At 36.7% G+C, this 27,176-nt stretch overlaps 1 protein-coding gene across 1 annotated transcript in view; it reads right to left on the bottom strand.

Annotated features, from left to right (window-relative positions):
• Positions 1–1,682: 1,682 nt before the first annotated feature.
• The window catches only part of efna3b (ephrin-A3b), a 67,443-nt gene continuing 41,949 nt past the window's right edge, over positions 1,683–27,176 (bottom strand). The window contains exons 2-5 of the mRNA XM_077211220.1: positions 10,509–10,795; positions 9,941–10,006; positions 7,578–7,655; positions 1,683–4,344 (exon numbers count right to left, since the gene is read on the bottom strand). Coding sequence (XP_077067335.1) covers positions 4,223–4,344; positions 7,578–7,655; positions 9,941–10,006; positions 10,509–10,795 — 553 coding nt within the window. The 3' untranslated portion in view covers positions 1,683–4,222. The remainder of the gene's footprint in view (positions 4,345–7,577; positions 7,656–9,940; positions 10,007–10,508; positions 10,796–27,176) is intronic.

Genomic DNA, 27,176 nt, shown 5'->3' with positions numbered 1-27,176 from the left:
TGATTTTGTCCATCGGGAATTGATTGGATCGTTGTTGTGGTTTGCTATTGCTGTGATCTCATGTGAGTAACACATTTTCCCGCTCCAGCGGCGATCAACGAGGGCACATTAATTTTAATATATATATATGATAAATGCTGATGTGCATGGATGGTATTTAATAAAGAATTTGTAAGCTACTGCAATATTTCATAAAAACGAAAGAAAAAATAATCGTAATTTAACCGACCAGGGAGATGCTAGACTCCCTCTACGAAACTTTGCAGTTATTTATTTGTTTTAACTTTTTTGTTAAGGTTTCCCTACATGCACCAATAATCACTGCAGATGTTCAGTTGTCGTTTATGTCTACGCCATACTGGTCTACTTTGTTACATGGGAAATGTTACTCATTAGCTCCATCATTTGATTTAACGAGGCGTCTTTGTCCTGATCCCACAGCAGATGAAGTCAGCGTCTGCTCGGCGTGGCCGGTAGCAGAAAGCAGCGGGTGTCTCTTGTGGATCAATCGCCGTTATTGTTTCAGCGTGTTCAGGCGGTTTACTCACGCGCCAAGCCACAGAGAGTCATTAACGGCACGTCAGTCATCATACAAGTTTGTGTCTCAACCTATTTTTTTACAGTCTATGGTCTCAACACGTTGCGCTGAATCAAGCGCCACTCTATTAAGATGAGAGAAATCTAATTATTGTAATTCAATTCAGCAACATCTATTGTAACTATTATTAGAGTTAAGGCCCGTCCACACAGGGCCGATAAAGTTGTTTGTTGATACGTTACGCTGTAATAGGCCTAATTTTATATTGTAGTATTTTATAAAATGTATTTTTAGTGCAGTCTAAGTTAATATTAGAGATAAAGCAAATTACTATAAATCAACTAAATAACTAGAAAAAATTTAAAATAAATACAAAAACACTTTTTGATTGATTATATCAATTGATTATTGATATAGCCTACTGTTTCAGTTTTCATTCTGCTTTCAAAAGGCTGTTTGGAATTTATGAGTATTGTTTTGTAAAATAAAAACCAAATTTGCACATAATTTTGTATAAATAAATAAACTGGTATAGTTGGCTAATCTCGCACACAGACAATTATGTAGTTATCTGTGTAAGTTGGCCCAAGAAAGATTGCACAGGATGTAAAAATTGCTTTGGATTGGTTTTGATTTTAGAAAGTGGCATGCCAAGCCCCGCAATGTCGATTGATATGTATAAATATCTTCATGAAGTGATTAGATAAGAGGGTCCCAGCATCAGGTTGGCCACTGATAGTAATCCTTTCATCTTTGGGCTGCTTGCTTCTCACACACCGCGCAGAGATAACCAACACTGTCATAATAGATTCAAAAGAGACGATAGAGTGAACAAAATACAAGAGATTACAAGATTGGAAAAGTATGGCTTGTTTTTGATGACAGCAGTGGGAAACCTGAAACTACATTTTATTTGCAGATGGGGAATCAGAGTGAGGGGGAGATAATGTTTGTGTAAGCTACTCTTATTAGATTTAGTCCTTTGGTTTCATCTGACAGTGATCAAATTCAGAAGGACATTTCAATACCCAAACAGACGAGTTCGTAAACTGTGTTGTGTAAAAAATATGAATCAAAGGCTCTGTGTTTTTTTTAGCATGATTATTATTATTATAAGCTTTGTTATGGTTTGTTCAGTTTACAGTTTCTTTTTTCAAGTTCTTTAAATTCATTCCAGTTGAAGGTAAACATGATTGTAATTGGTTGTTTCCAACACTAATAAATGCTTTTGCTGTTTCCTCCAAAACAATACAGTTTCTTTGACCCGCACTCACTCACACAGAAAATACCTAGACTAAACAATGGAAAACAACTTGCATAAACACACGCATTCACACCGTCCTCTAGCTTTATTACCTTTTGATCTCGCATTCTTTCGTACACACACACACACACACACACACACACACACACACACACACACACACACACACACACACACACACACACACACACACACACTGAAAGGTAATTTAGGCTAGTTTTAAAACAAACATCAAGTTCTAACAATTGCAGTCTAACACGCACACACAAAATTCTCGTGTCCAAGTTTTTGTAAGTGCAACATTTGAAGAGTGATACTTTGCCTGATCCACTCTTCTGAAACATTACATTTTTCCATCTGAAACCCCCCCCCCCCCCGAAAAAACTACTTATCCTCAACCCAACGACTTTGAAAGACAACATGAAACAAATTAAATGTAGATTCAAGTCTGTAAATTATCCAAGCATTCAAATTAGTGTTCAGTTTGTTCTGAAGTTGCTCTAAATCGGTGAAACCACAGCAGCCGTAGTAATGGAATATAAAGCAGACGTAATGTTCCACATAAACTGAAATGATTTTTCAGAGCAATAGCAGAATGATACAATAAACGGCTTTATCAGTTGTTTAAAGACAGCCTGTAGGTGTGTGAGAAGGTGTCCATTATGAATCTAAGTTAGAAAACCTCTACCACACATCAATTCTCCTAAACCACACGCCATTGCTAGTTTAAGCAGTATTTGCATGTCTCTAGAGCGAGAAGCAGCGCTGGTTGCTATTATCATGAGCCATGATATGATGTTGTTACCATCGTGATAAGGTCCTAATCTATGTAAAAAGAGTTAGAACCTTAATTTTGAACCTTGTTGTAAAATGATTGATCCATACACTGCCGTTTATCCCTTGAAAAGCTTGTAAGAATGCAATAACTACCCACCCAGTAGCATTTGTGTGCTTGTATTACTCTTGGCAAAAGTGTCACCAGAAATGTTGCCAGTAATTGCTGTTATTTCTTTTCGTGTGTGTTGTTCTGATTTCCTGCTGGACTCTAGTGCCTTTAGGTGTGTGTATAGCTGAATAACTGTTGCCATAGAAACAGATTATAACCACCAGACCCCTCAATTTCCATTTGGTCTTGCTGATCACCACGGAAAGAAGTCAAGTAGCAAGCAGTGACAACCGGTTCGAACTGGAACAATCCCGCTGAAGATGGTTTGGAGTTCTTCCGGATCCAGCGGGTATCAGTCTGGTGAGCGGAGATCGTCCACAATGTCCACACATAAATAAAATAAATGCATGTGTTTTATGTACAGTGTCTGTGTAGATGTCCATCTCCTGTTCAAGTCCATAAAGTCTATAGGAGATTATTCCAGCATCACTGAGCTAATGCACTCACACACTCACCCATTCACTCACACACTCAGTCGGTCACACTCACTCGCTCTCTCACACACACTCACTCAGTGAGTCAGTCACAAACACTCACTCACTCACTCTTAAAGCACCTTTTATCAAAAGGAAGAAGGAAAGAAAATAACAACAAAAAGCTATTTGGCTTCTGTTTGTCTCATTGTGTTTAATGCGTTTGTGCAGGCGCTCGTGCGAAATCACTTCTTTCTCAATTTTCTGCATCACAGAACAACCATATCGGCCCCTGCTTTCATGTGTGACCATAATACGTTCAAATAAGAATCAGATGTAATTGGATTTTTTAACTCTTTATAAATTGTTGCCTCGTCAATAAAAAAGTAAAAAATGAACTGATTTCGAGTCTTTGAGATTTCTATTATAGACTTGTTTAAACTCATCAAATGAATATTGCTGTTCATCCCTGTCGGCAATTACATGATCATCCAGTGGTTTGTAAGTCTCTCTGGCAACAGAAACACACAGAGAGAAACAAACACTTTTGGAATTGGATTAAATGATGGTTCATATATTTTTCCGGGTTCGAGCGAAGAGTAACCTGAGCTCCTCGACGGTTTCATTTTCAGATCTCATCAAACAGAATCTGAGACGCTTTTAAACTCTTAACCTGCCAATTCACAGATAATGGAGCCATCAAACCCTCAGAGCGAAGGAAAGATCCACTCCGCCCCCAAGCACCGAAGGCGCCACACAAACACATAAACACACACACATACATACAATCTGCACTATTGAAACCGAAATGGCATAGTTCTCATTATGGTGTTCAATTCTGTATTAGTATCGTCTGCACGACATGAAAAGTATGTCGCTGTTTTAAGACATGAAAACAACTGTTGAATTGTGGGCTGGTGCTTGACACTTCGTAACCTGCCGCAGCATCAGGTGTTCCATTTATTTCCTGTTCCATTCCCAGTTTTTATCGGCAAACTTATCGGCCCTGGATCCTTCCCCCCCAAGGCCTCGTTGGTGTGGTGACGGATAGAAGGTGGATGCTAGGAGACAGAGAGGGCGATGAAGAAAAGTGATGCCACGGTTAGGAGAAGGCGATCTCTGGATGGACTGCTACCGCTGATGCTCTTCTCCAATTTAGGGACCTCAGGATTATCATAGTCATCTAGAGAGAGACAGACAGATCAAAATTACCAGCTGGTCTAGACACCATTATTGCGTGACTCACTAAGGTATAGAAAACCAGCTGAGGCCTAAGGGAAGGAGTTAAAAATAAAACGTGTTGACTCAGCCAGGTATGCTCTGAAGATGTCTGTGTTTGTGTGGAGTAGACAAGCTTCATTGTGAACACAACAGAGACTTAAATGTAACTATTATCAGCTACAAGAGGAATGTCCGATGTGCCCAAATAATTTATGGAATTTTGCAACATCATCACCGGAGACGAACATCGAACAGAACCGGTTTGTTGGTGTCTGTGGGTGTCTTCCATCTCAGGGACTCGCTGATGGATAGACAAGTTTATAAACACATGTCTTCACTTACAGGTGAAAAGGAACAGTGTGTGACGCAAATTGGCTGCCAAAAAAAAAAAAAAAAACATCTCCAGACACGCACACATTACGTGAGTGTGTTTTTGACAGAATAATATGATGTTACACCACTCAGACAAAGGATGTGACAGTTTTTCCAGAGACATCGGGGGTGCTAATTTTCCTTTAATCACCTTTTTACGCAGATAGCATTAAATGAACATTTGAATCACAACAGTATTTAACTATGAGACTTAATACTGTTATCATTCTTGTTTAAATCTTTTTATATAGTCTGTATTTTTTGCTTTTTATATTCCTTTTAATAAAGATGTGTGTTAAATAATACCTGTCAGATTAAAAGTGTACAAGTCACTGTGCAAATAAAGTGCATCATAACCACTATGGCAGGGCAATGTCTGATTGACAGGAGTTCTTGGATGCCAGGCAGGAGAGAAGAGCTGTGTGGGATGTTCTGGAACATGTTTACCTGCTGGAATTCAACATACTGTGGCAACATCTACTACTCGGGCCAGATACAATCACATGACCTGGAAGAATAGATGTCTCCAGCTTGTTAGTTTGCTTGAATTTGTACTGTTGTGTCATCCGACTTTGTGAAGTTGTTTTTCGTTTGGAGAATGGATTGCAGAGATATTTGATGAGCTTGTCCTAACAGTGACCTGAACGGGAAGTCGAATCTCACATTACGGAACACAAAGAACTTTGCATCAGATATAAAATTGTAGTAACACTGTACAATAAGGTTCAAATGGTTAACATGAGTTTAAGTTTGCATTCAGGAATAAAAAAAAATAAAAAAAACATTTAACAGCAATTTTACAGCATTCGTTAATCTGGCTTAATGTCAATTAATAAACTGTTGTTCATTGTTAATACACGTTTGTTTTGTAATACATTAGATTTCTTCTCAAAATGTAAAAAATAGACACATTCAGCAAAGACACATTAACTGATGAAAGATACAGTACAGATTTTTTATATTGTTACAAAAAAAATTATCTTTCACATAAATGCAGTTCTTTTGAACTTTATATTCATCAATATAAAGTTTAATTTATCAATATTTCAAAAAATTATCATATTTCCACAAAAATGCTAAGCGGACCAATTGTTTTTAACTGTAATAATGAATAAATAAACATTTAAAAAAATAATAAATGTTTCTTAAGCACCAAATCAGCATATTTATTAGCTTTGCCATTACATGCTTAAATTGCATTTTAAAATTAAAATGTTTTTGAACAGCTATTTTGAATTGTAATAGTTTCACAATATTATAGTTTTTATTGTATTTTTGATCAAATAAAAGCAGCCTTGGTGAGCATAAGAGACTTAAAAAAAACATTTAATAAAAATCTACATAGACACCAACATTTGAAAGGTAGTGTATATATACAAACTAATACTATTTTAGATTAATAAATGCTGTAAAACTATTGTTCATTATTAGTGTCGGATGTCTATTGCATTAACTGAATGAATTAACAAAAATGGTTTGTTTTTATTGTTAGAAAAAGCATATAAAGAGAATGGTATGAGCACAATGCCACACACATCTTCTTGTTCTCTATTATACCCCAAAGGCCAAATAAAAGTTGCCTTTGTGTTTCTTGCATCTGTATTTGTGATTGCCTGGGTGTTTGTGCGAGTCGCTCTGTACTAATATCATGAAATCCTTTCATACCGTAAAACACACTGCCACTAATGGGACTAACTGCTCCAGCAGATTTACAGAACTGACATTAAGAATCCTGCAAATGAGAATTTATGTTTCTAACAACTTCAGAATCCAATTTTATTTGAATAAGTGCTTATGTATTTTTTCCCCTTTATTTTGAAAGCACTTGCAGCATTCAAGAGTTTCATGTGGCAGTTTTGTGAGTAACTTTTGATTTGTTTGTAGAAGTGCACTTTAGAAATGTATAATTTCCACTGTTTTTTTAAGTTGGTCAATACTAATAGGACAGCAGTGAGGGTTCTATTGTCTGTTGGACACAGATGTATGGAGCAGTACTGAAATGTGTGGCTTCCTGAGACCCGGCTGGCCTCTTGCGGTTGTTCTCTTCCCCTCTCTGGCCTGTTTGAAAACTGAACCCCTCATCAGAGCAAGCGAGAGAGAGCCGGTACTCAGATTCCAGTTATTGGAAATCGTTGCGTGGCTCCGACCCAGAGACGACCCAAAACACATCCACATCCATCTGTCTCAAAACACACGCTCAGAAAAAAACACGCACAGATCGATGCCTCTTTATTCCTTAAAAACACTTGAAGTCAAATCAATTTATTTTCTCTCATTTAAATGGTGTGGTCGTCGCTGTCCTTGAGTCAGGTTACCGCAGTGGTGAGGAAGTGCAGGATGTGACTGTACGGCTGGGAACTGGAGGGCTAGTTCTGCCACTGCTAAAACTAGCCTCAGCGCTAATCAAGCTAACTATAGCCAGGCAGCTCACGCTTCGTTTGCCTTTTAGCTTGTGGCTTCATTAGTGTCAGTCATTGCCCATAAGATGTGTGCTAGCAGATATAGGCTACTGTGTTTGTTTGGTATACGCCGTGTGGCAGGAAAAGCAAATTAGAGTTGATCTCATATGCATTTTTATTACAAATTCAAATGACATGAACTGGATTTAGCTTCTTAACTTCACACCCAATTTGATTTATAACAATAAATCCGCTCTTACACGCACACGCATGATTTATGAGCTTGCTGTGTAATTACGAAAGAGGCGTGCAGATGCCACAGATCTGGGTGTAGAAACCTTGGGTGTAAATGCCAACTTAGTCAGTGATTTATATGCATATGTATAAGTGTCAGTGTGGTCCGTCTGGTGTGTGCGTAACTCACCGAGGTCATCGATTTTGATGTTAGGTCTTAGAGTGTAGTCTGGCTCTGTGGGCTGGGGCTCATCATCTGAATCAGATGCTGGGAAGACATGAAAGGAGAATCAGAACACACACCCTCCCTTCTCTCTGAAGGATCCTATACATGCTCTCAAAGGCCTTGGGAATTTATTTGTAAGCTCCTCCAGGTCATACAGCACTGGATGGAGGCTGCTTGCATCAAAGGGATGCGTTATAAATCACGAAACAATAGTCTACTAGTCGACAACTTGTCTTACAACAAACAATTTTCAACAGTCAAGGGATTAACTGGGGTCCCACCAGTGAGCACTAGGGGACCCAAGGAAAATTTGATAGAATTTTTTAGGGCTATCAAAATGATGACAATGTCATTTTTAATTTGTGTTTTTATTTAATTTGTTTTTATATACATTTATTTAATTTGACATGTTTTACACTTTTACATTAAATGATGATTAATTAATATTTTTATTCTTTAGACTGCCATTAATTTTAACATTAATCTGTTAATCTGCTTTGAAACTATATTTTTAAATATTTATTTTAGGTATTTATTGTAAAATGTTTAGTGGGTAGACAAAAAGTGCATTCTGCTTGACAGAAAGAAAAAAAAACAGATAATATTTTAATAAATTGTTTTGCCTTCAGAACAAATGTACTGTGAAAAATTCAATTAATATTATGAAATAATATTTATTATTAATGTTTCAGTTTGGTATTTTGCGTTGCTTTAATTTAGCAAAAACTAAAAACCCTTACGGAAAAGTTGCATGGCCAACTTCTTTAAGTGTCCCATTACAAGCGTTGTGTTTTTTAAGACGGCGCATCAAGTTTAAGTCCAACTTTTAAAAATGCATTGGAAAACTGCATTTCGTTTCGTTCTTTTTTAGCTCAGTGGAATCAAATCTAGGTTTTAGTGTCCTCATGAATTTAGATTTTTAGTTATTTGGCTTATAGCATAAATATGTTAGCCTTAAGGTAATCTATAAGTTAGTATGTTCCAAAACAATGACAAAATTCGCATTTAGAAGATATAAACATTCCAAACTTAATTTTTCATTTCCGCCAATATGGATCAATGATTTTTATGACATCTGCATTTCAGCTTCTCATCAGATTTTCTTATGAACGATCATATGTGCAAGTCGGTGCATACCAGAAAACATATCGGACCCATCTGAATTCTGCACAGAATGCTATATTTTAGGAGGAAACTGCGGCTTTCCCCATCTCAACGGCTCTAGCCGAGCTGTGATATAAACAAAACGCTATTGGCCATTTTAAAAAAGGGAGGAGCTGTTTGACATGTCCCGCCCTGTCCTCCTGTTTCAGTGAAAATTACATCAACACATATCAACATCGAATAATGTGATGTGAGTTTCAAGGCACGTCGTTGGGCCTTTAAATGCCCCCCATCACTGCACATGTTTTTTCTCTAATCTAACACACCTGACTCAACTCATCAGCTCATTAGTAGTTTTCCACATCCTGATAAATACATCAGCCCTGCTTCAGCCGTTTGATCTCAAGGCACTGGAGTTCAGACCTGACTGAGCAAGAATAACAGATTCATCTTGACACAAGAACTCCAAGATAGAGGGCAGAGGTTAAGACAGCACACATTATGCTCTCTCTCTCTCTCTCTCTCTCTCTCTCACACACACATAGATACACTGAGCTGGAATATTATTAATGAACATGAGCACTGACAGAAAGAGAGAGAGGGTGAGGGGTTAAAATAACACTCAGTGCCAGCAAACTGACTTTGAGAGAACATGAATTCTGACAGGACCTGGACATAAGAGAGAAGAAGGGGAGAGAGAGGGAAGAAATAACAGAGATGGAGCAATAGAATGGTTTATAGCAGTGTTTCCCAATCTTTGTTTTTGTCTTATATAATCTTAGTTTTTAACTGCATTCAGCTTGATATTGTTTCAATTGGCCAAGACATTTTAAATAAAAATAAATAATAATTTACAGAGACTCACACATGCCACTCAAGAGAAAAAATTATATGTATGTCGCAGCCACAAATTCGTTCCCTCATTTGACTTAAATCATGGCCACGATCTAAATTAAAACGGGGGGATAAATTAGTACAATGTGGCCATGATTTACTAAAACGAGGGAATATATGAATAAGTGTGGAAAAAAAATCTGTGCTTTCTGTGTAAACAGATTGATTAAATCCTCAGAAAGACAGATAGTAGAGTTTAAGAAAACTGGAATAAGGTGGGTGGACAGGTGGATCAATTGACTGAAAAATAGAATGGATGGATGGATGAAATGATGAGTTGATGGATGGATGTATGATGGAATGATGGATGGATGGATAGAGGTCGATACCTGTTGAGCAGCAGACATACACTCTTAATCTCAGGCAGCTCCGCCCGTGGTGATGAGTGGGTGTGGCTAAAAAAACAAGAAAATGTCAATCATCTGTCAGTCATCAGAAACACTGTAATGATCTGTAAAATTGTCTGCAATATTAAACACATAAAAGCTTAAAATAAATAATACTATCTAGTATCTAAAAAGAAGCTTGTACTATTGTATGTAAATGGTAACTTGTATGACAAAGCAGCCATAAGGTCCTACAGATACAGTGTAAGCATTGTGTATGTAAATGAGGATTATTATGCACTTACTGTATATTACATACAGTAATGTAAATAAACCGATTTATGAACTTTATAGTTATAAATATATTAAAGGCAGGGCAACAAATTTAAATTAATAATCACATAATAATGACAATTTGTGGAGGGGGATGATGTACTTAATTGTTATTAAAATAATTTTAAAAAAGAAAGTTTTTTAAGCAGAATTTTTCTTTCTTTTGATGGACATGTCTGACATTCATATATTATAATACAGTAATGTAAATAGCTGTGTTACAAAACACTATACTCACAGATATAATAATACTCATGCCCAACGTGGAACTCATAGCCGAGTGAGAAGGCGCTGTAGCGCTGAAACTTTTCCGAGAACTTGATCGGTGCATGCGGGGCATGGGGGCGGTTACACTCCCAGCGTTTGAAGCCCAGCTGCTGGTCACACGTACGGTAACCACGATAACTGACCATGTAGAGCACGTACTGCTCAGCGACACCTCTCTGGCTGCTGTTGTAGTGAGGACAGTAGATATCCAGATAGTCATTGACATTCACCTGCACAGTGTAGCCCTCCTTACGAAGTCTGATGACACAGAGAAACACACATTATAGTCTATTAGTGCTCAAAAAATGCTGGACATATTTGCCATCTTTATCCATTTACCCATACATCCGCCAAGCTATGCAAAAAAACAAAACAGAATAGTGCAAATTTACATAAATGACTAAAGGAAAGTGTATATGTGTGGTGCTTTGACCAGTCACCAATCTTTTAACAGGGTTCCAACACATTTTTAACTTCAAAATTCCACTTTTCCAGACTCAAATTTCCAAACCTCTCTGCAAATTTGTCATAATTAACATAAACTGTTCATACATCGTTTATTCAGCATTATATTTGGTATATATGTAAATATATACCAAATTTCACTTTCTGTTTTTTATATTGGTTTTCTTGAAGTGATAACTGATGAGAATAAACCTTTATAACCTGCATTTTTGGGTAATGAAAATTTGTTCCTTGAATTCATTCAGCTGTGTTCGACAATCACTAAATGATCACTAAACGTTTGCCATGAAACCTCTCCGCATGTTTCTATGATAAATAGCCAAGCTGAATGTGAGAACAACTAAATGCCCGCAAATCTGATTTAAAATAGCAAGGGGTCAGGAGAAGCTGATTTCACATTCTTCCTAAATGTAAAGCAAAAAATAAATAAATTATTTTCAGCCCCATGTGACCTCTACTGTAGAGAAAATGATCCAGTGATCTGAGTGGAGCTCATTTACTTTCTTTTTTTAATAGACTATACATTATTTAGATTTACATTATACACATCAGAGCAAAGCAGGTAGCTCTTTTGTAAATCATCACACACACACTCACACTCACACACACACACACACACACACCCCCACACACATCTTTCCTTTTCCTTCAAGGTTAAAGGAGGACAAATAAGTTTTCACACGATGATGGATGCATTTTCTTCGGCTGAGGTTCAGGCAGAATCAGTGCAAGCTTGTATCAGACATTTGCATTTCGGGGAAAGCTCCCTCGGGCCTGAGAGATAGAGTGAAGGTGAGCTTGAAGAAGAGAGAGACGAGAGTGATGGCTGTGTTGGGACCTGTAGTAATATATTGTTATACCGCTCCAGTGCGCAGCTGTATTGACAATGAGTCTTACCATTCCAAGACTGTTTCTGATGAAAGCGCGCGTAACGCAACGAGGGCATACTGTATATAAACAACGAGTGAATGCAGCTCTCGCGGGCCCAGTCTTACTGCAGGTTGGAAAAGTTGCACTGCAAGTGTCAGGATTCAAAACACAAGCGCGGTCCCTTCTTCACTGCACTCGTTTGTCACTGTCACACCAGTTGACGCCGCGAGGATGGAAAGAAACTCAGCGGGCTCTCAATAATGGGAGGTTGGCATAATAACGTCTGACCAGCAGGTGTCAGTATTTAGATGTGCAAATGAATATCAATTTCTTTTCCTCGGTTCTAGGTCACTTCTCATGGGAGATTATTATTCAATTATTAAATAAAGATCAAACATGCTGCATTAACGCCTAGCCCACTTCACACTCGTCTCTGATCCTCACTCACTCACTCACTCACTCCTCTCATTCTATTCATCCGTCTCACTTCTGACTTTTAAATGCAAATGATGATGTGTAAACGCAATGTTTGCTTTTTGTCTGTATCAAGTCACACCCATCTACACACATTCAACACCATGTGCAAAACGGAAAGGAAACCTAAACGAAAAAAGTAAAGATTTCATTTGCAGGAATAAGCTAGCCTCCCATAACACCCCCGCCCCCACCCCCCCCCTCAATAAAATTAGTAACCACCATTTACTTAATTGTCCTACAGCAAAACTGTAACTTGGCCATCAATGTTATGTGACTCTTCTTGCACTGTTTGTACGAGTCCCCAGAGGGAAATCCGGATGCCGTCTCACTTTTGGAACTTTTCACTTTTCACCCAAACTAAGTCAGTGGGGCCCATCAACTGTTTGGTTACCAACATTCTTCAACATATCTTCTTTTGTGTTCAGCAGAAGAAATAAATTCACACAGGTTTGGAACAACATGAAATTTCCATTTTAGGTTGAACGATCCATTTAATGGCCAAATAAAGGTGAGCTACACTTAATTGAATATTTGTTGACCAATAGTAGGGCATGTCAGATGCCATATTAAATTATTTAATTATTAAATATATTATCATAACCATTGTTTTTTCCAAATAAATATTGTAATGAATTTAAAATCAGATTAAATAAATGTTTAACATTTAAAAGACATGTCAACTTGCCCAGTCCTGAATTTTTCAGAAGTATTTATAGTTCAATTAAAATATACCCTTAGGCCTATACCCTCGACTATTGTCATGCAAGTAATGCATGTAATGCAAGTTTTGTTTGTTTGTCTTTCATTACAAACTTATTTGCAGTGCGGGAATGATGACAGTACGTCGGAGGTGGAAGACTAATGGAAGGGAATCTGCAGTTGTTTTTATGTCCACGAGGGGGCGACGAAGAGAAGAAACGTCAACCCCAATCTGGGAGATTTAAAATCATTAAAAACAATAATCCTGGATTATTTAAAATAGGATGGCAAAAATTTTCTTCTCAACTCAGACTAGCAACCCCTCTGTATTAAAGGGCAAATCATTGGAACTACTGAGCTAACATTTGAAAAAAAAACATACATACACACAAGGTTTACGTGATTGTATGTGTGTACAGGCTGTGTGGGTCCTGGAAGATGCTGAGCTAGGCAGCAGGTCAGAGCAAGATCAAGACTCAGTGGATCAATGTCACTATGAGAGAGAGAAAGACAGAGGCCAAAGCTTCAACAAGAGAACAAAAGCCAAGAAAAGCAGTAATACCATCTGAGAAACAACTGCCTATTTAAGCGTTTTAGTTCGCTTCATTAATCAAATGTTACAAGTACACCAAGACATCCCATTATTACAGTCCATTTATTATTTTGGACACATATTAATTAAAATCCCCTTCTTTTCACATGTAGAACTTGAGTAAGATGCACATTTCTCAGTTACATATGTGCAGAATGATTGTGCCTACAGAGCATATCTGTAATGAGAGAGAGAGAGAGAGAGAGAGAGAGAGAGAGAGAGAGAGAGAGAGAGAGAGAGAGAGAGAGAGAGAGATGGCAGAGCTGAATCAGCACCACAGGAGAAACAGCAGCTCTCTTCTCTTCCCTTGTTGTTCTTTTCTGTTCTTCTAATTAACCCCCTCAATCCGTTTAATTAAAGGAGAGCATCTGTCCTGCGAACAGTTGACAAAACACATGTGAGGTGTGTTAATACACAAACACACATGCTGTGCTCTATAAAGGACACCTGCAGATAACTGATAACTGTGGACTAAAAGTAAGTGTTTAGTTAACATCCAGACCTCTGCATCGAGCCAGTTAAGGAATAGGGCCTATCACATTAACAACAGTGCTGGTGTTCCGAATATCATGCGATTCGACCGCAGGCAATCACATCCGTGCTGATATTTAGACCAACAGCGCCATTTTATACAACAGTTAAATAACAAGATCTTCATATTAAGTAGCATTTTAGATGCAATGTCAGTTACCTTGTCTAGTTTTGCTCCGGGAATGAAAAGTTTCAAACAAAAACAAACAATTCACAGGCTGGTGTTCATTTACTTGAGTAAATTATTCAATGACTCACTCTCTTTAGAATCAATATTGCTTAAGTAAATGATTGAATGACTCGCTTGTTACATTCTTGAATAAATATTTTGAACAAATCACTTGAGTAACTGATTCAGTGGCTGCATCCGAAAGATTAGGCAGCTGACTTGTTGCCCTATCAGGCAATGACTTTGCAGGCAGTGTTTGAGCATGAAGATACCTCACGAAACTGATTTCAGACAGGCAGCACAAAGGTTTAATGGTCTACACAACAATGTGAGCTTTTGAGTGAAGTTTTGATTACTACAATACAAGAAATACAATTACTTTCTTGAAAGAAATTACATCGAAAGAGGTAAACATTTGTTAAAAACACATTTAAACAACTGACCACCAAACACAATTTTCAGATGCCTTCTTTATTTTTTAGCTCAACTGTCACAGGATGGAAAGTATAGGATTGTGGGATATCAAAGGCAATGAAGGATACATGCTGCCTTCAAAAATCGATTTCAGGAGACAGGAAGTCAAGCTAACATTGGATTGGGACATGCCTTGATGCCTTCCTACCTTGGAATGCATCACCCGAAGGCAGCATTGTAAAGCTTTCGGACACAGCCAAAGGCTCACTCTCTTGTTACGTTCCTGAACGAATCATTGTTTCTGAATGCATCTTGATTAATTAGGTGTGTTCGACTTAAAGCGGCGCTGCTCAGACCAATATGTGTATGAATACCGCGAGAGCGATTCGAAAGCATATAGTGCTGTCTGCTCTCTAATCGCTCTCGCGGTACTTCGATGACATACACCGATCGGTCTGCGCAGCGCCGCCTCAAATCGAACACACCTAATGATACCGTGCCTCCTGAATGAATCAGGGTTTTTGAACAAATCACTTGAGAAAATGATTCAATGACTCACTTATCAAGACTTCACCATGTGTCGCTAACTACTGGGGTAACAAAGTGACTTGCAGAAAGGTTCACTGAAAAATCTCCACCACTTCAACACAGACTGACAATCATGCATAGATTTTGAGTGCAATTTTACTGGATTTTTAAAAAAGGTTTTAATTATCATTTAAACATTTTTCATTTGCTCTTTATTCCATTTCCTACAACAAAAAAAAAACAGGTGCATGTCTTCTCTGATAGTATTTAGTCCTCCATGTTTCTTTCTGACAAAAGAAGATAGTTCTAAAAGGAGATTCTTTCTATCTCCATTTTTCTATATCTCCATCTAATTATTTGGTCAATCCCTACTCATTTTGTTCCTCTCTCTCTTTTTCCTTTTCACTTGTCCTTTATTTCCTCCTCTACAGCGGTAAATTATTGAAAGGTTATTAAATTCAGAGACATCATAGAGCCACTGCCGCCGGCTCACACACACACACACACACACACACACACACACACACACACACACACACACACACACACACACACACACACACACACACACACACACACACACACACACACACACACACACATGCATGCGGCTGAAAACGTTCCAAATGCCATCCCGATAAAATTAATACATGATTCCATTCTCTGCAGCCAAACAGATGTTTACTATTCACTGGGTTCAGAGCAGGTTTTTAATCAATCAAACTTTCTTGTATTCAGTGTTTCAGCCGGGAGAGAAGAATAGTGTGTGTTTGGTTTTAAATCTGCTAAGGAATTGATATGTGTCTGTGGGGGAGAGTTCAGCCGCTGTAACCTGCTCTCAAGGCCAACCTCATCACCGCTCCCCTCACATCAAGTGAGTGTGTTTGTGTGTGTGTGTCTGCGTGTGTTTAAACGTAAATCACACACACCTCCACTCACTTCCCCTCGTTTCAAAGCCCATTTGCCACAGGCAATTAGAAACCAACCAATCTCTCACTCTCACTTTAACTCCTCTCTGCGGCTCATTCTCTACATCTCACTCCTTTCTGCTGTTCTCCCTTCCTCTTCTCCCATTCTTTATCGATGCAGTCGCTCACTGTCACAGCACTGATGGCGAGTTTTAGCCTTCTGAACTGTACTAATCCAACAGATAAATTCACTCTCACTCACAAAGTGCCACCTTCCAACGTTGGTCGATAGCATGTGAAGTTTTAAGTAAACCCAGGAGAGCCTGTTTATTAAACAGAGGGTGCAGATATGATTTTCAATACGCACAATATTTCATCCCTTTCAATACATCAGTTCAGTGTAGCCATTTTTGATTTTCTTCTCAGTCACCTCTATACAGACACCGGTCACTCACACACACACTCACACACACTCTCACACACACACAGGTCATCACTTTACTGTTTATTACCCCCTTTCTTCTGAACAACAATGAGGATATGGCTCTCTCATTCTCTGCATCTTTCCTTCACTCTTTATTGCAAGTTCAAGTAAGTTTAGAGAACACAGCTCCCCTCTGAGCAATGAAGAGGGAGAATGTATTCGTCTGTTGGGACTTGTTTCTTTGTGTGTGGGCACGTCTCTGTTTATTCTTGTATGTTATTATATTACCTGTGGGCAGTTGATCTCCCATCATGCACCTGGAAAGCAAAGCTTTTAATGTATATGATTGCTCAATTGTCTTGTATCCTTTAACTTTGGGATTAGTTCTAATTCTTGGGATCGCATAGATGTCACATTTGACCGTAGAACTTGAGTAATGCTATGGAAATATAGATATTCATACATGTGAATAGGTTGTAGATCCACAGTCAACTTGCTCTCGAGGGACCACAGACTGGATTTGACTGTTCCAATATGGCACACAGCTTACGTATAGCAGCCCATAAAAATAAACACTAATGAGGTATCTATGTATATATATCTACGCTGTCTATTTAGCACATATATGTTGTTATTGCCTAGCCGCTGTCTGTTCTTTTGTATAAGGCTGTCTTAAATGTGTTGATTTTGATTAAGCTCTGTTGGGCATATCGAGCGCAACAGTAACCGCCCATTTTGTCACTAGCCTTGGTTCCAGAAGTGTTTTCCCATTGATTTTCTCCATAGAAAACTCTTCAATAAAGAGTTCAAGGCGATGAATTAAACCACCCACATGCAGGTGCAATATAACGACCTAAAATTCAAAGATAAAAAGTATTAAAGTATATGAAAGGAAATGAGTGAAACATAGCTAAGGATGGTACAATATAATACTATAGATTTTTTAAATAAATTGATTCTGTGTATAAATGAAATATTTGAATTTTGGCAACATTTGTAAAACAATAAACAAAGAAATTATTACTTTTATTCAGCAAGAATGTATTAAATTGAAATTTAGTTACTGCCTCTGTAGTTACTAGAATGCACTCACTCCATTCCTGACTTTCAATTACTATAGAACCATATTATTGTTATATAATGTCTGGATGGGGTGGCAAGATAAAGAAAGATGTGTCAAATATATTGATCGAATATACTAAACTTCATCAATATCAAATCCTAACACTTTGCATTCATCTTTGTATGTTCCATCCCCAAAGTAATAAATCAATTGTTTCTTCTAGACATCACCAGATAGCAAATGAGAACGTTTTCTAAAGTCTCAGACGTGTCTCCCCATGCGTTTCAGAAGAAGTCTTAATGTTCCAAACTGCTTAAATTTGTCAATATCCTCAGGGGAAAAGTCAGAGATTTCAAATTCATATCAAATTCTTCCAAGACCAAATCACGTGAGCTCTATCTACACTCATTCTATAACTCTATACTCTGTCAATAGTTTGTGTGACTCTTTTGACACTCCAATAAAATTGTAGGAGAATCATCTGAGACTATTTTGATACTTAAAGAGATAGTTGACCTAAAAATGAAAATTCTGTCATCATTTACTCGACCTCAAGTAGTTTCAAACCTGTATGATTTTATTCAGTAGATCACAAAAAAAGAGAAGCTTTTATCATTTTGTGTTCCAAAGAAAAAGAACATCATGGTTTGAAACGACATGAGTAAATGACAGAATTTTGATATTTCGGAGAACTATCCCTTCAAATGAAACATACAGTATTTATGTCTCCTAAGAGCAACCTTTGAATAAATAAATTTTCGCTCCATTCCTTTGTTGGTTTGTTTTTTGCCCTACTCTGGAGCTACTAAATGAATCTCTAAAATAATCTGTTAGACAGAAAGGAAAGAGGAACACAGAGAGAGAGAGAGAGTGAGAGAGAGAGAGAGAGAGAGAGAGAGAGAGAGAGAGAGAGAGAGAGAGAGAGAGAGAGAGACTGTAGCAGTGGTCTAAGCTCGGGGTTCAATTCTAAAAGCATCTGAGTACAGGCCATGTGTCATGAATTAAAAATTGAATTAGCATTGACTGTGTGTGTGCGCGCGCGTGTCTCAGAGAGATGGATGAACGACAGAGATGGATGGACACATTCGGGCGAGTGAAGGGGAGGAATGAAGGGATGAGGAAGAACAGAAATGCAAATGAAGAAATGAACGACAGGAACAGAAGTGAGAAACTGGGACGGAGAGACTAAGAGAAGGTGAAACAGGACGTTGAACTAAAGAGGAGAAAGAGGACGTGTCCATCAGTCTCAAGTCCTGAACATACTCTAGGCCAGTGAGACTCAACTAGTTTCACCTTAGAACCCATATTTGTTCAATACATTTGTTTACTTTTGTGTGATTAAACAATTTAATAAACCTCTTCAAATTAGAATTAATAATTACATATATAATTCATCTTGTCAGCCATTAATTCACAGGGTTTGAGTTGACCACAATTTTTTGCTCTGTTTATTCTCATTGCAAGTGAACAAGTATTCAATTTAGTGTGGATTATATTTTCTTTTCTTGCAAGGGCAAATATTTTTGAAATATAAACATATTAACATATTTTGCAGCCTTGTTATATGCTTTGTTATTTTTTAAAAAGTGAAAAAAAGCATAATATGCTTAATTAAATAACTGGATTTTATATTGTTCATATTCTACCCACTTACTAACCACTTTTAGAGGAAGTTAAATTTATAAACCTGAAAAACACTTTCAATTAAATTTAAATGTATTATTAGTAAAACATATTTTTCCCTCTTCTTTTACAGTGGATTTTTTGCTTTCATTTTAATTTTAAAGTTGTAGTAATTGTATCGAGTGCTCTTGTCATTTTTATTACTTTTTTGTTTTTGTGTACGTCTATAGTACATCAAATTAAACTAAATGAAAATGACAAAATGCCTTGCTAATTATCTGAAATGATATAAGTTTCAGTTTTTTACATTTTATTTTATTTCAAGAAATGAACATTTCAGTTAGCAATAACAACAATGGGCCCCAGATCACAGTTTGCACACTGTGAATAGTCACGTCAGTTCTTTATGCGTTTTGAAGCTAAATTATTTAAGGCCAACTTTCCTAATAAAAAACAATAACAACCAGTTTAACAGCAAAGACATTTGAAGGCAACTCTATCGCCTCCCCAAGGTTTGTTACGGCCAGTAACCAGCCTTATTTGGCATATGTCTGGCCTTGGAGAGGAATAATCATTTAAGGTATTGAGGACAATAAACAAAAGTTTGACCTAAATGAGTATTAATTATAATTAGATGACTGTTATGGTGCTGAGGACAAAAGCAAATTAAAAGGCAGCGTAAATAAAGACACTTCACAGTTCCAGCTAATCTCAAACGCCCTCAAGTCTGCTAAAAACGCTAAACCCGCACACCTTTATCGAGCTAGAGTTTCAAGACATTAAGCTCTGACCCTCACATTAATCCAAACCGAACCCCACTACCTCATCAAATGTGCGCACAGACGCACTCCCGCCGTGTGGCATGTTTACAGCCCTGGATATTGGTAGTTGGGAGGCTCTTATGGAGAATCAATACAGCGGTTAAGAAAAGAGCAGATTGGAGCAGTGTAATGGTCTCAAGTACTCTCTGAAAGCTCTTTCTCCGAACCCGAGCCCACCCACTTACCCACACACACAGATGCAGGGCTGTCGTTAAACTACATTTACACTCGCACTTACACTGTTTACACGGTGGGGTTTCTGTCCATGAGAGGCTTTGAGCGGGGAGAAACGTGTGAGCTGCGTGTTCAGTTCAGTCTATTCCATGATCTCTTTCTGCCAGTGAGAGTCCCGGAGTGCACATAGGACTCCGCTGTAAGTGTGTTTGTGTTTCCATTAACCTCGCTGGCCTCTCTCCTCTCCCACACGTCTAATGTTGCCATCTCCTCTTGTGAAAGACGTGAAAGTGTGTGGTAAAACAAAATGAGGAGGGATTGACAGTGTGTGTCTGTGTATGTCTTACTGATAAATATTTGAACGTGTCTTTTGCCCACAAAACAAAAGCTAATTTTGTCGAACAAGACAGACGAACCACTCTCCTTTGTTTCTCTGACCTCTCTGACCTCTCTTTCCTTGTTTTTCATTCTTTCAGCTGCTGAAAAAAAAAACAGCTGGTGATTTGCTGGTTATATCTGGTATGGTCTCTCCGGGTAAAACCCCTCTAAAACCAGCAAACTGACAAGCTTAAGAGCAATAAACTAGCTTAGGCTGGTTTAAGCTCTTTTTCATTAGGGTTTTCATTATCTTGCTTGCTTTTTCCCTTTTCAATAGTTTTCATTTACTCTGTCACTTTCTGCTCTCACTTCCGCATCTGTCTGTCTCAGTATCTCTATCCTCCATCTGTCTTGGTTTCTCTTTTTAATCTTGGGCACTCGTTTAGACATCTCTCTGCTGTCTGTCGCTCTCTTTCTCAAGACTTAGTCCCCCTCCTTTACTCTCACTAATTCTTTTTGCTTTTTCCACTTAATCTTATGATTACTGTTGCCATATCATGTCAATACGCCACTTCAGATGCTGGTGACATCTGTCAATCATTCTCTGTCTGCTGTACTAGAACGATTTTAATGTGAGACGGGTTTTTTTTCCAGAATGTAATTAAAAACATGGGGGAAAATCCCTTTAATCGCTTCAGAGTGAAATCCTTCTTTTAAATGCTGGTAGCAGTTTATAATTTTATCATTTTCATTATTATAATTTTTTTATTAAAAAATAACAACCAAAGCCAAATGTTGAATTTAAAGTAATAATAATTCCAATTAAAGTTTATTTTATAATATTATTTATAATATTATAAAATTGTTTTTTAATACATTTTAACATTATACAATAATTAATAATAAACTATTATTATTATTTCAGTTTAATTTTGAATCTGTTACCAGCATTAAAAAACAACCAAAGTTGAATTTAAAATAATAATAATGATAATAATAATGATAATAATAATAATAATAATAATAATAATAATAATAATAATAATAATAATAATAATAATTGTATTACTATTATTATCAATTAATACTGGTAGTTATAATATATATATATTTCATTTTATTTTTTAAATTAATATTTTAAATTCAACTCTTGGCTTTGGTTGTTATTGTTTAACAACAACAACAATAATAATCATAATAAATTAAATATAATAATAATAATAACAACAATTGTATTACTAATATTATCAATAAATACTGGAAGTTATAATATATATATTTTTAATTTTATTTTTTTAATTAATATTTTAAATTCAACTCTTGGCTTTGGTTGTTATTGTTTAACAACAACAACAATAATAATCATAATAAATTAAATCTTATTATTATTTCAACTTATTTCTTTTACCAACATTAAAAAACATTCATAGATCAAGTGTTACATTTAAATGATATAAATGCTAAAAAAATTATGTTAGTGGAAATAAGAGGCGACAGAGAGCCGAATGACAATTTTAGAAATGTCATTCATTTCGATTTTCAGATTATTCTTTTTATAAATATAACAATCTGTTGTCTGTTCTGTTATCTAACTTGTTGTGTTAGCAAGTCTAATACTTTTACAATGTTTTCTCTGAAAAAAATTTAAAATGCATATAATTACAATCACACACAAGTCCACTTCATCATTCTAATATCCTCTTCAAGGTTGATGAAGGCCATAATCTAATCCCTATTGGAGGCATGCATAATGTTGAGGCAAAAGATTTTCTTTTATACATGAGAAATTTATTAACAGAGGTTTATTACATCTGTAACTCATAATATGAGTTACGACTCGTGTAGATAATGAGGTCTAAAATAAAGAAAAAGAGCTTATTCATAAAAAAAAATTATACTGAAACTGTACGCATACGCACAAACAGTTCCCTCTATTTATTTTCCCCACTTTCCATTGTCAGCGGACAGCCTTTCTCTTTCTCTGCTACAGGGGATGAAAATTTAATATCACAGAACGAGAGAGAGAGAGAGAGAGAGAGAGACAGAGAGAGAGAGAGAGACAGAGAGAGAGAGAGGGAGGGAGGGAGAGAGGGAGGGAGACTTCTCACAGTCCCTTTACAGTCCATTCCATTCAACAACACAAAAACCCCATCCTCTCCATGTACAACTCGAACAAGTTCACATTCCTTATGGTAACGTGCAAACAAAACCAACTGAGCGTATCTGTAGTAACACAGAGGAGAAAGAACGAGAGAAGGAAATAGATGTGGTAGAGATAAAGAAGTTATTCAGAAAAACACAATGGAGAAAAATAAAGACAAAACAGAGAAAGCAAGGAATACTGAGAGATAATGGGGAACACTGAATAAAAATGGGATGGTTTACCTTATTACAAGTAACAGAGATGTGATAAAATGACTGCAAAAGAGTAAGAAAAACAGTCATTCACTCATGCTGGAGGTGTGGTACGGTCATATGGTCGACTTCACAGACACTTACAGCACACACAAATAAACTCACACAGATGTATTCCTAATATTTGTTTCTGTGTGCCAATGAACATGTAATTTTGTTTTCACCTCTCCTGTATAAATCATGCTTATATTTCCTCCAATGACAATTTTCTTACACAAAGAACACAAAGTTTTGGTACAATATGGTGTATTTTAAGGTATGCATAATGTAGGAATACCATAATGGTTCATGTTTAATTGATCTGTTTATGGTTTTTTTAATCTGTAACATTAGATATTGAATATTTAATTGTGCAAAGCTCATTTCCTCTATTTTTTTTTACATTTTCTGTCTAACCCTCACTTTAAAACACTAATAATTTAACTACACTGTTAAATGCTATTTTTAACATACCAAAAGCAATATAAATATTTTCTACTGTACATTATAATGTACTTGTAGCATTCACTCGTAGCATTTAAAATGACTAATGTTAGTGTTTTTGCTATTTTTATTTATTCAGACATAAATGTATGATTTTTTTGTACTAATATCTTATTTGTCAAACATTGTGAAGACGATAAAATCTAGACAGTAATTGGGATTATCCATTCCTACCAAATAAAAAATAAATAATAATAATTTTAAAAAAAGAGAACAAAAGCCCTATGCATCCATGTATTGATACAGTAATAGCCTCTTTAATAATAGTATGCATTTTTTATATCTTACATTTATTGCATTAAAAAATGTATCTGCTTATCTGACAAAATTGTAATATTTGTGCATCCCTTCTACTTTAATGTAATTACCATGGTGCATAGAGAACATTCAGTACAGAGTACCATAGTATTACCACACTGTGCAAAGTAAAACTGCGGTTGCTATCTTTAGGCACTATATACACAGTAGGCTACTTGATTTGGACCCTTAGAAATGACCTTAGCTGATGTAGCCTAATGTAGTCAGGTGGATTACCCTTTTAAATAATATTTTTGACTTCAATAAAACCAGTTCTTTTAGATGTTACCGCATGAAGCATATTTTTTTAGGTTACCTGATAACATTCTTTAAAGTGCTCTTTGTAAGGATCATGTCATTCGTTTTCCTTTTTTATACAATCTGTCCCTTTCCTGTATCCTTCCTCACTCAACTCTTTCTTCTATATTTCACTATCTTTGCCGTTATTTTTTTCTTCCATTTTGTCCTTTCTTTCTCTCCCTCCCTCTGAGCTGTCACTGGGCCATATGTAAAATATCCATATTTCTCTGTGCATTTCTCATTTAACTCCCTCCTTATCTCCTTGGACTGACCCCTTCATCTCTCCCAGCCTGTCTTTCTCATTTTCTCTCAATCTGTTTCTCTCAAGCTCCCTCGCTCTCTTGGTTGCTTTCTATCTCTCTGTCCCTCCCTCTGTCTGTCACAAAGCCTAATTTGTAGGAAATCCAGCAACACCGATGTGACCAATTTTCAGTCATTTATCGAATTTGAAAAACATTCTTTCCGTTATTTTGACAAATAAAAAAATCTAGTATCTAGTCTACTGCGATGCCCAAACATTCCCACGGTTAAAATAGGAATTAAAGGTGAAGAAGTGGGGTCGCTGCAAAAATTGACCAGGAGAGAAACAAACGATTTTTCCAACTCAGCTCACTTGAAAAACTTGCTTGTGGCAACGTTTCCCCAACATTTCTTCCTTTTCAGTAGGAAAGGAATTGTGAAAAGGAATAAAATGTGACCCTGGATGACAAAACCAGTCATATGGGTCATTTTTTTGAAATTGAGATTTATACATCACATGAAAGCTGAATGAATAAGCGTTCAATTGATGTATTTGTTAGGATAGGACAATATCTGGCCGAGATACAACTATTTGAAAATCTGGAAATTGAGGGTGCAAAAAAATCGAAACATTGAGAAAATCGCCTTTAAAGTTGTCCATTTATGTTCGCGATTGTGCCGCATTCACTCACAAAATAAATGTTTTATACATTTACGGAACGAAATTTACAAAATATCTTCATGGAACATGATCTTTACTTAATATCCTAATGATTTTTGGCATAAAAGAATAATGTATAATTTTGACCCATACAATGTATTGTTGGCTATTCCCACAAATATACCCGTGCTACTTAAGACTGGTTTTGTGATCCAGGGTCACAAATAGTTTTTATCAGTGTTCAAGTTATTGGAGGTATAGGTAAAATGTAGGTAGATGCCTGTTTTTCCAATGAGCCTATGTTTGATTGTCCAGTGAAACAGATCACATATTATATCTGGTGACCAGATCACAAGACCACAGTGTCACAGGTCTTTAAGGAAATAAACAGAAAAAAAAAATCTAGAACAGTGCTTGGAAAGAGCAGAATAGCTCATGATATCATGTCACATTAAAAATATCAAGCATTACGTTTTACTGACACATAAAAATAAAGCACGACAGAACATGTACAACCCAGTCAGTCAAAGTGACAGATAATGATTTTACCAATCCTGCACAACATCACAGGAACTCACACACAAACTCACTAAATCCCCTTCAAACATTCTGTCTCCAAGTATCCCGTTTCTATTTCCATCTCTATTACAGGCTGACAGAACGCTCACTTTACCACAGAGAGGAGCGAGTCTGCGGTAATTAACTCTAATTAGAATAGCTTCCCCATACAATACAGTTCCCTTTCAGAGAAAGAGCAAGTGTGTACATGGGCAGGAAAAGCGGGGCAGCTGTTGATGTGTGTCCGGAGGTCATTTCAAACTTCATCTCCTGAGGTGGAAAACTGCCCTTTGTGTTAAAGTGAGGACGAGTTTGTGGGTGTCTGGAGGACGGATTCTCTCCAAATGTCCAGACTTCCTTTGTCGTAAATAATTCCAGACTGCAATCTATCATAAATAGATTTGATGCAGCAGAGGACGACTCTCACTTATAGTGGGTAAAGGAAAGGAGACATTGAGCTTCAACAAGGTCAGGTTCTCTTCCTATTTCCTTTCTCAGCCATCTTTTATGGCCCATGGGTGAGTCACCTCATTGGCACAATTTGGTTTGGCCTTTAAATGTTATCCCGTAATTCTCTTAAATAGTTAATTCACCCAAAAAATTTAATTATGTTGTCATTTACTCACCCTCATGTCATTTCAAACATGTATGACTCTTTTTTTCTGCAAACCACAAAAGAAGATATTTTGAAGAATGTTGGGAACCAAACAGTTTTGGTTCTTATTGACTTCCATTGTCTTTTTTGCCCATATAAATGGAAGTCAATTGGAACCAAAACTGTTTAGTTGCCAACAGTAAATTGTGACAATTTTTTTTTTTTTTTGGTGGACTACACCTTCACCCAAAAATGACAATTCAGACATCATTTACTCACTCTCATGTCATTCCAAATGACTTTATTTTATCTAAGGAACACAGAGGAACAAAAGACAGTCATCTCTTGTTTTTGGACCCCCATTGACTATTGTTGAATGGGCAAAAACTATTTTCTAAATATCTAAATGTATAATGTTTAAGTTTATGTTCCACAGAGATAATAAAGTCATGCAGGATGGAAAGAGATGAGGCCGAGTAAATGATGACACATTTTTCATTTTTGGGTTGGCTTTAAAGATTGTTATATAGTAACCCAATACAACAAACAAGACTTTAACACCATTACTCAAATTGTTTACTTGTTCACTGCTACAGTAGTGCTTCATTCACGTATTAGCTGAATTGTTCAGGGGTGCAGATCCATCTTCTCAGGATATCTTTCGATCAGAAACAGCATCAGCTTTACTCGCGAATATGAAAAATGAAAATATCCTTGACTGTCTTTTTGTCATTTTGTCGATATTAACTTATGTTTCATTGAATAATTCGTCAGGTATATACACTCTCTCCAAAATTTTCGCTGGTCACTGCACACAACACAATAAGTGGTAAGCACCAACCAATCAGAAGGATTTTGAACTTAAGAAAGATGATTGGTAAAATATATATATGTTTTTGAGGGCCAATAGTAAAACATAACCTCCAAATACATCTGCATAAACCCATAATACATCCGAGCATAAACACATCTCACATGCACTGCCGCCATGTAATGCATGCGTTGATGCCGGAT

The sequence above is a fragment of the Siphateles boraxobius genome, unplaced genomic scaffold (genome assembly GCF_051911475.1).
Source record: "Siphateles boraxobius isolate OS27281-9 unplaced genomic scaffold, OSU_SipBor_1 12, whole genome shotgun sequence".
Taxonomy (NCBI): Eukaryota; Metazoa; Chordata; class Actinopteri; order Cypriniformes; family Leuciscidae; genus Siphateles; species Siphateles boraxobius.
The sequence above is the reverse complement of the archived record's forward strand: the minus strand, read 5'-3'. Positions and strand labels throughout refer to the sequence as shown.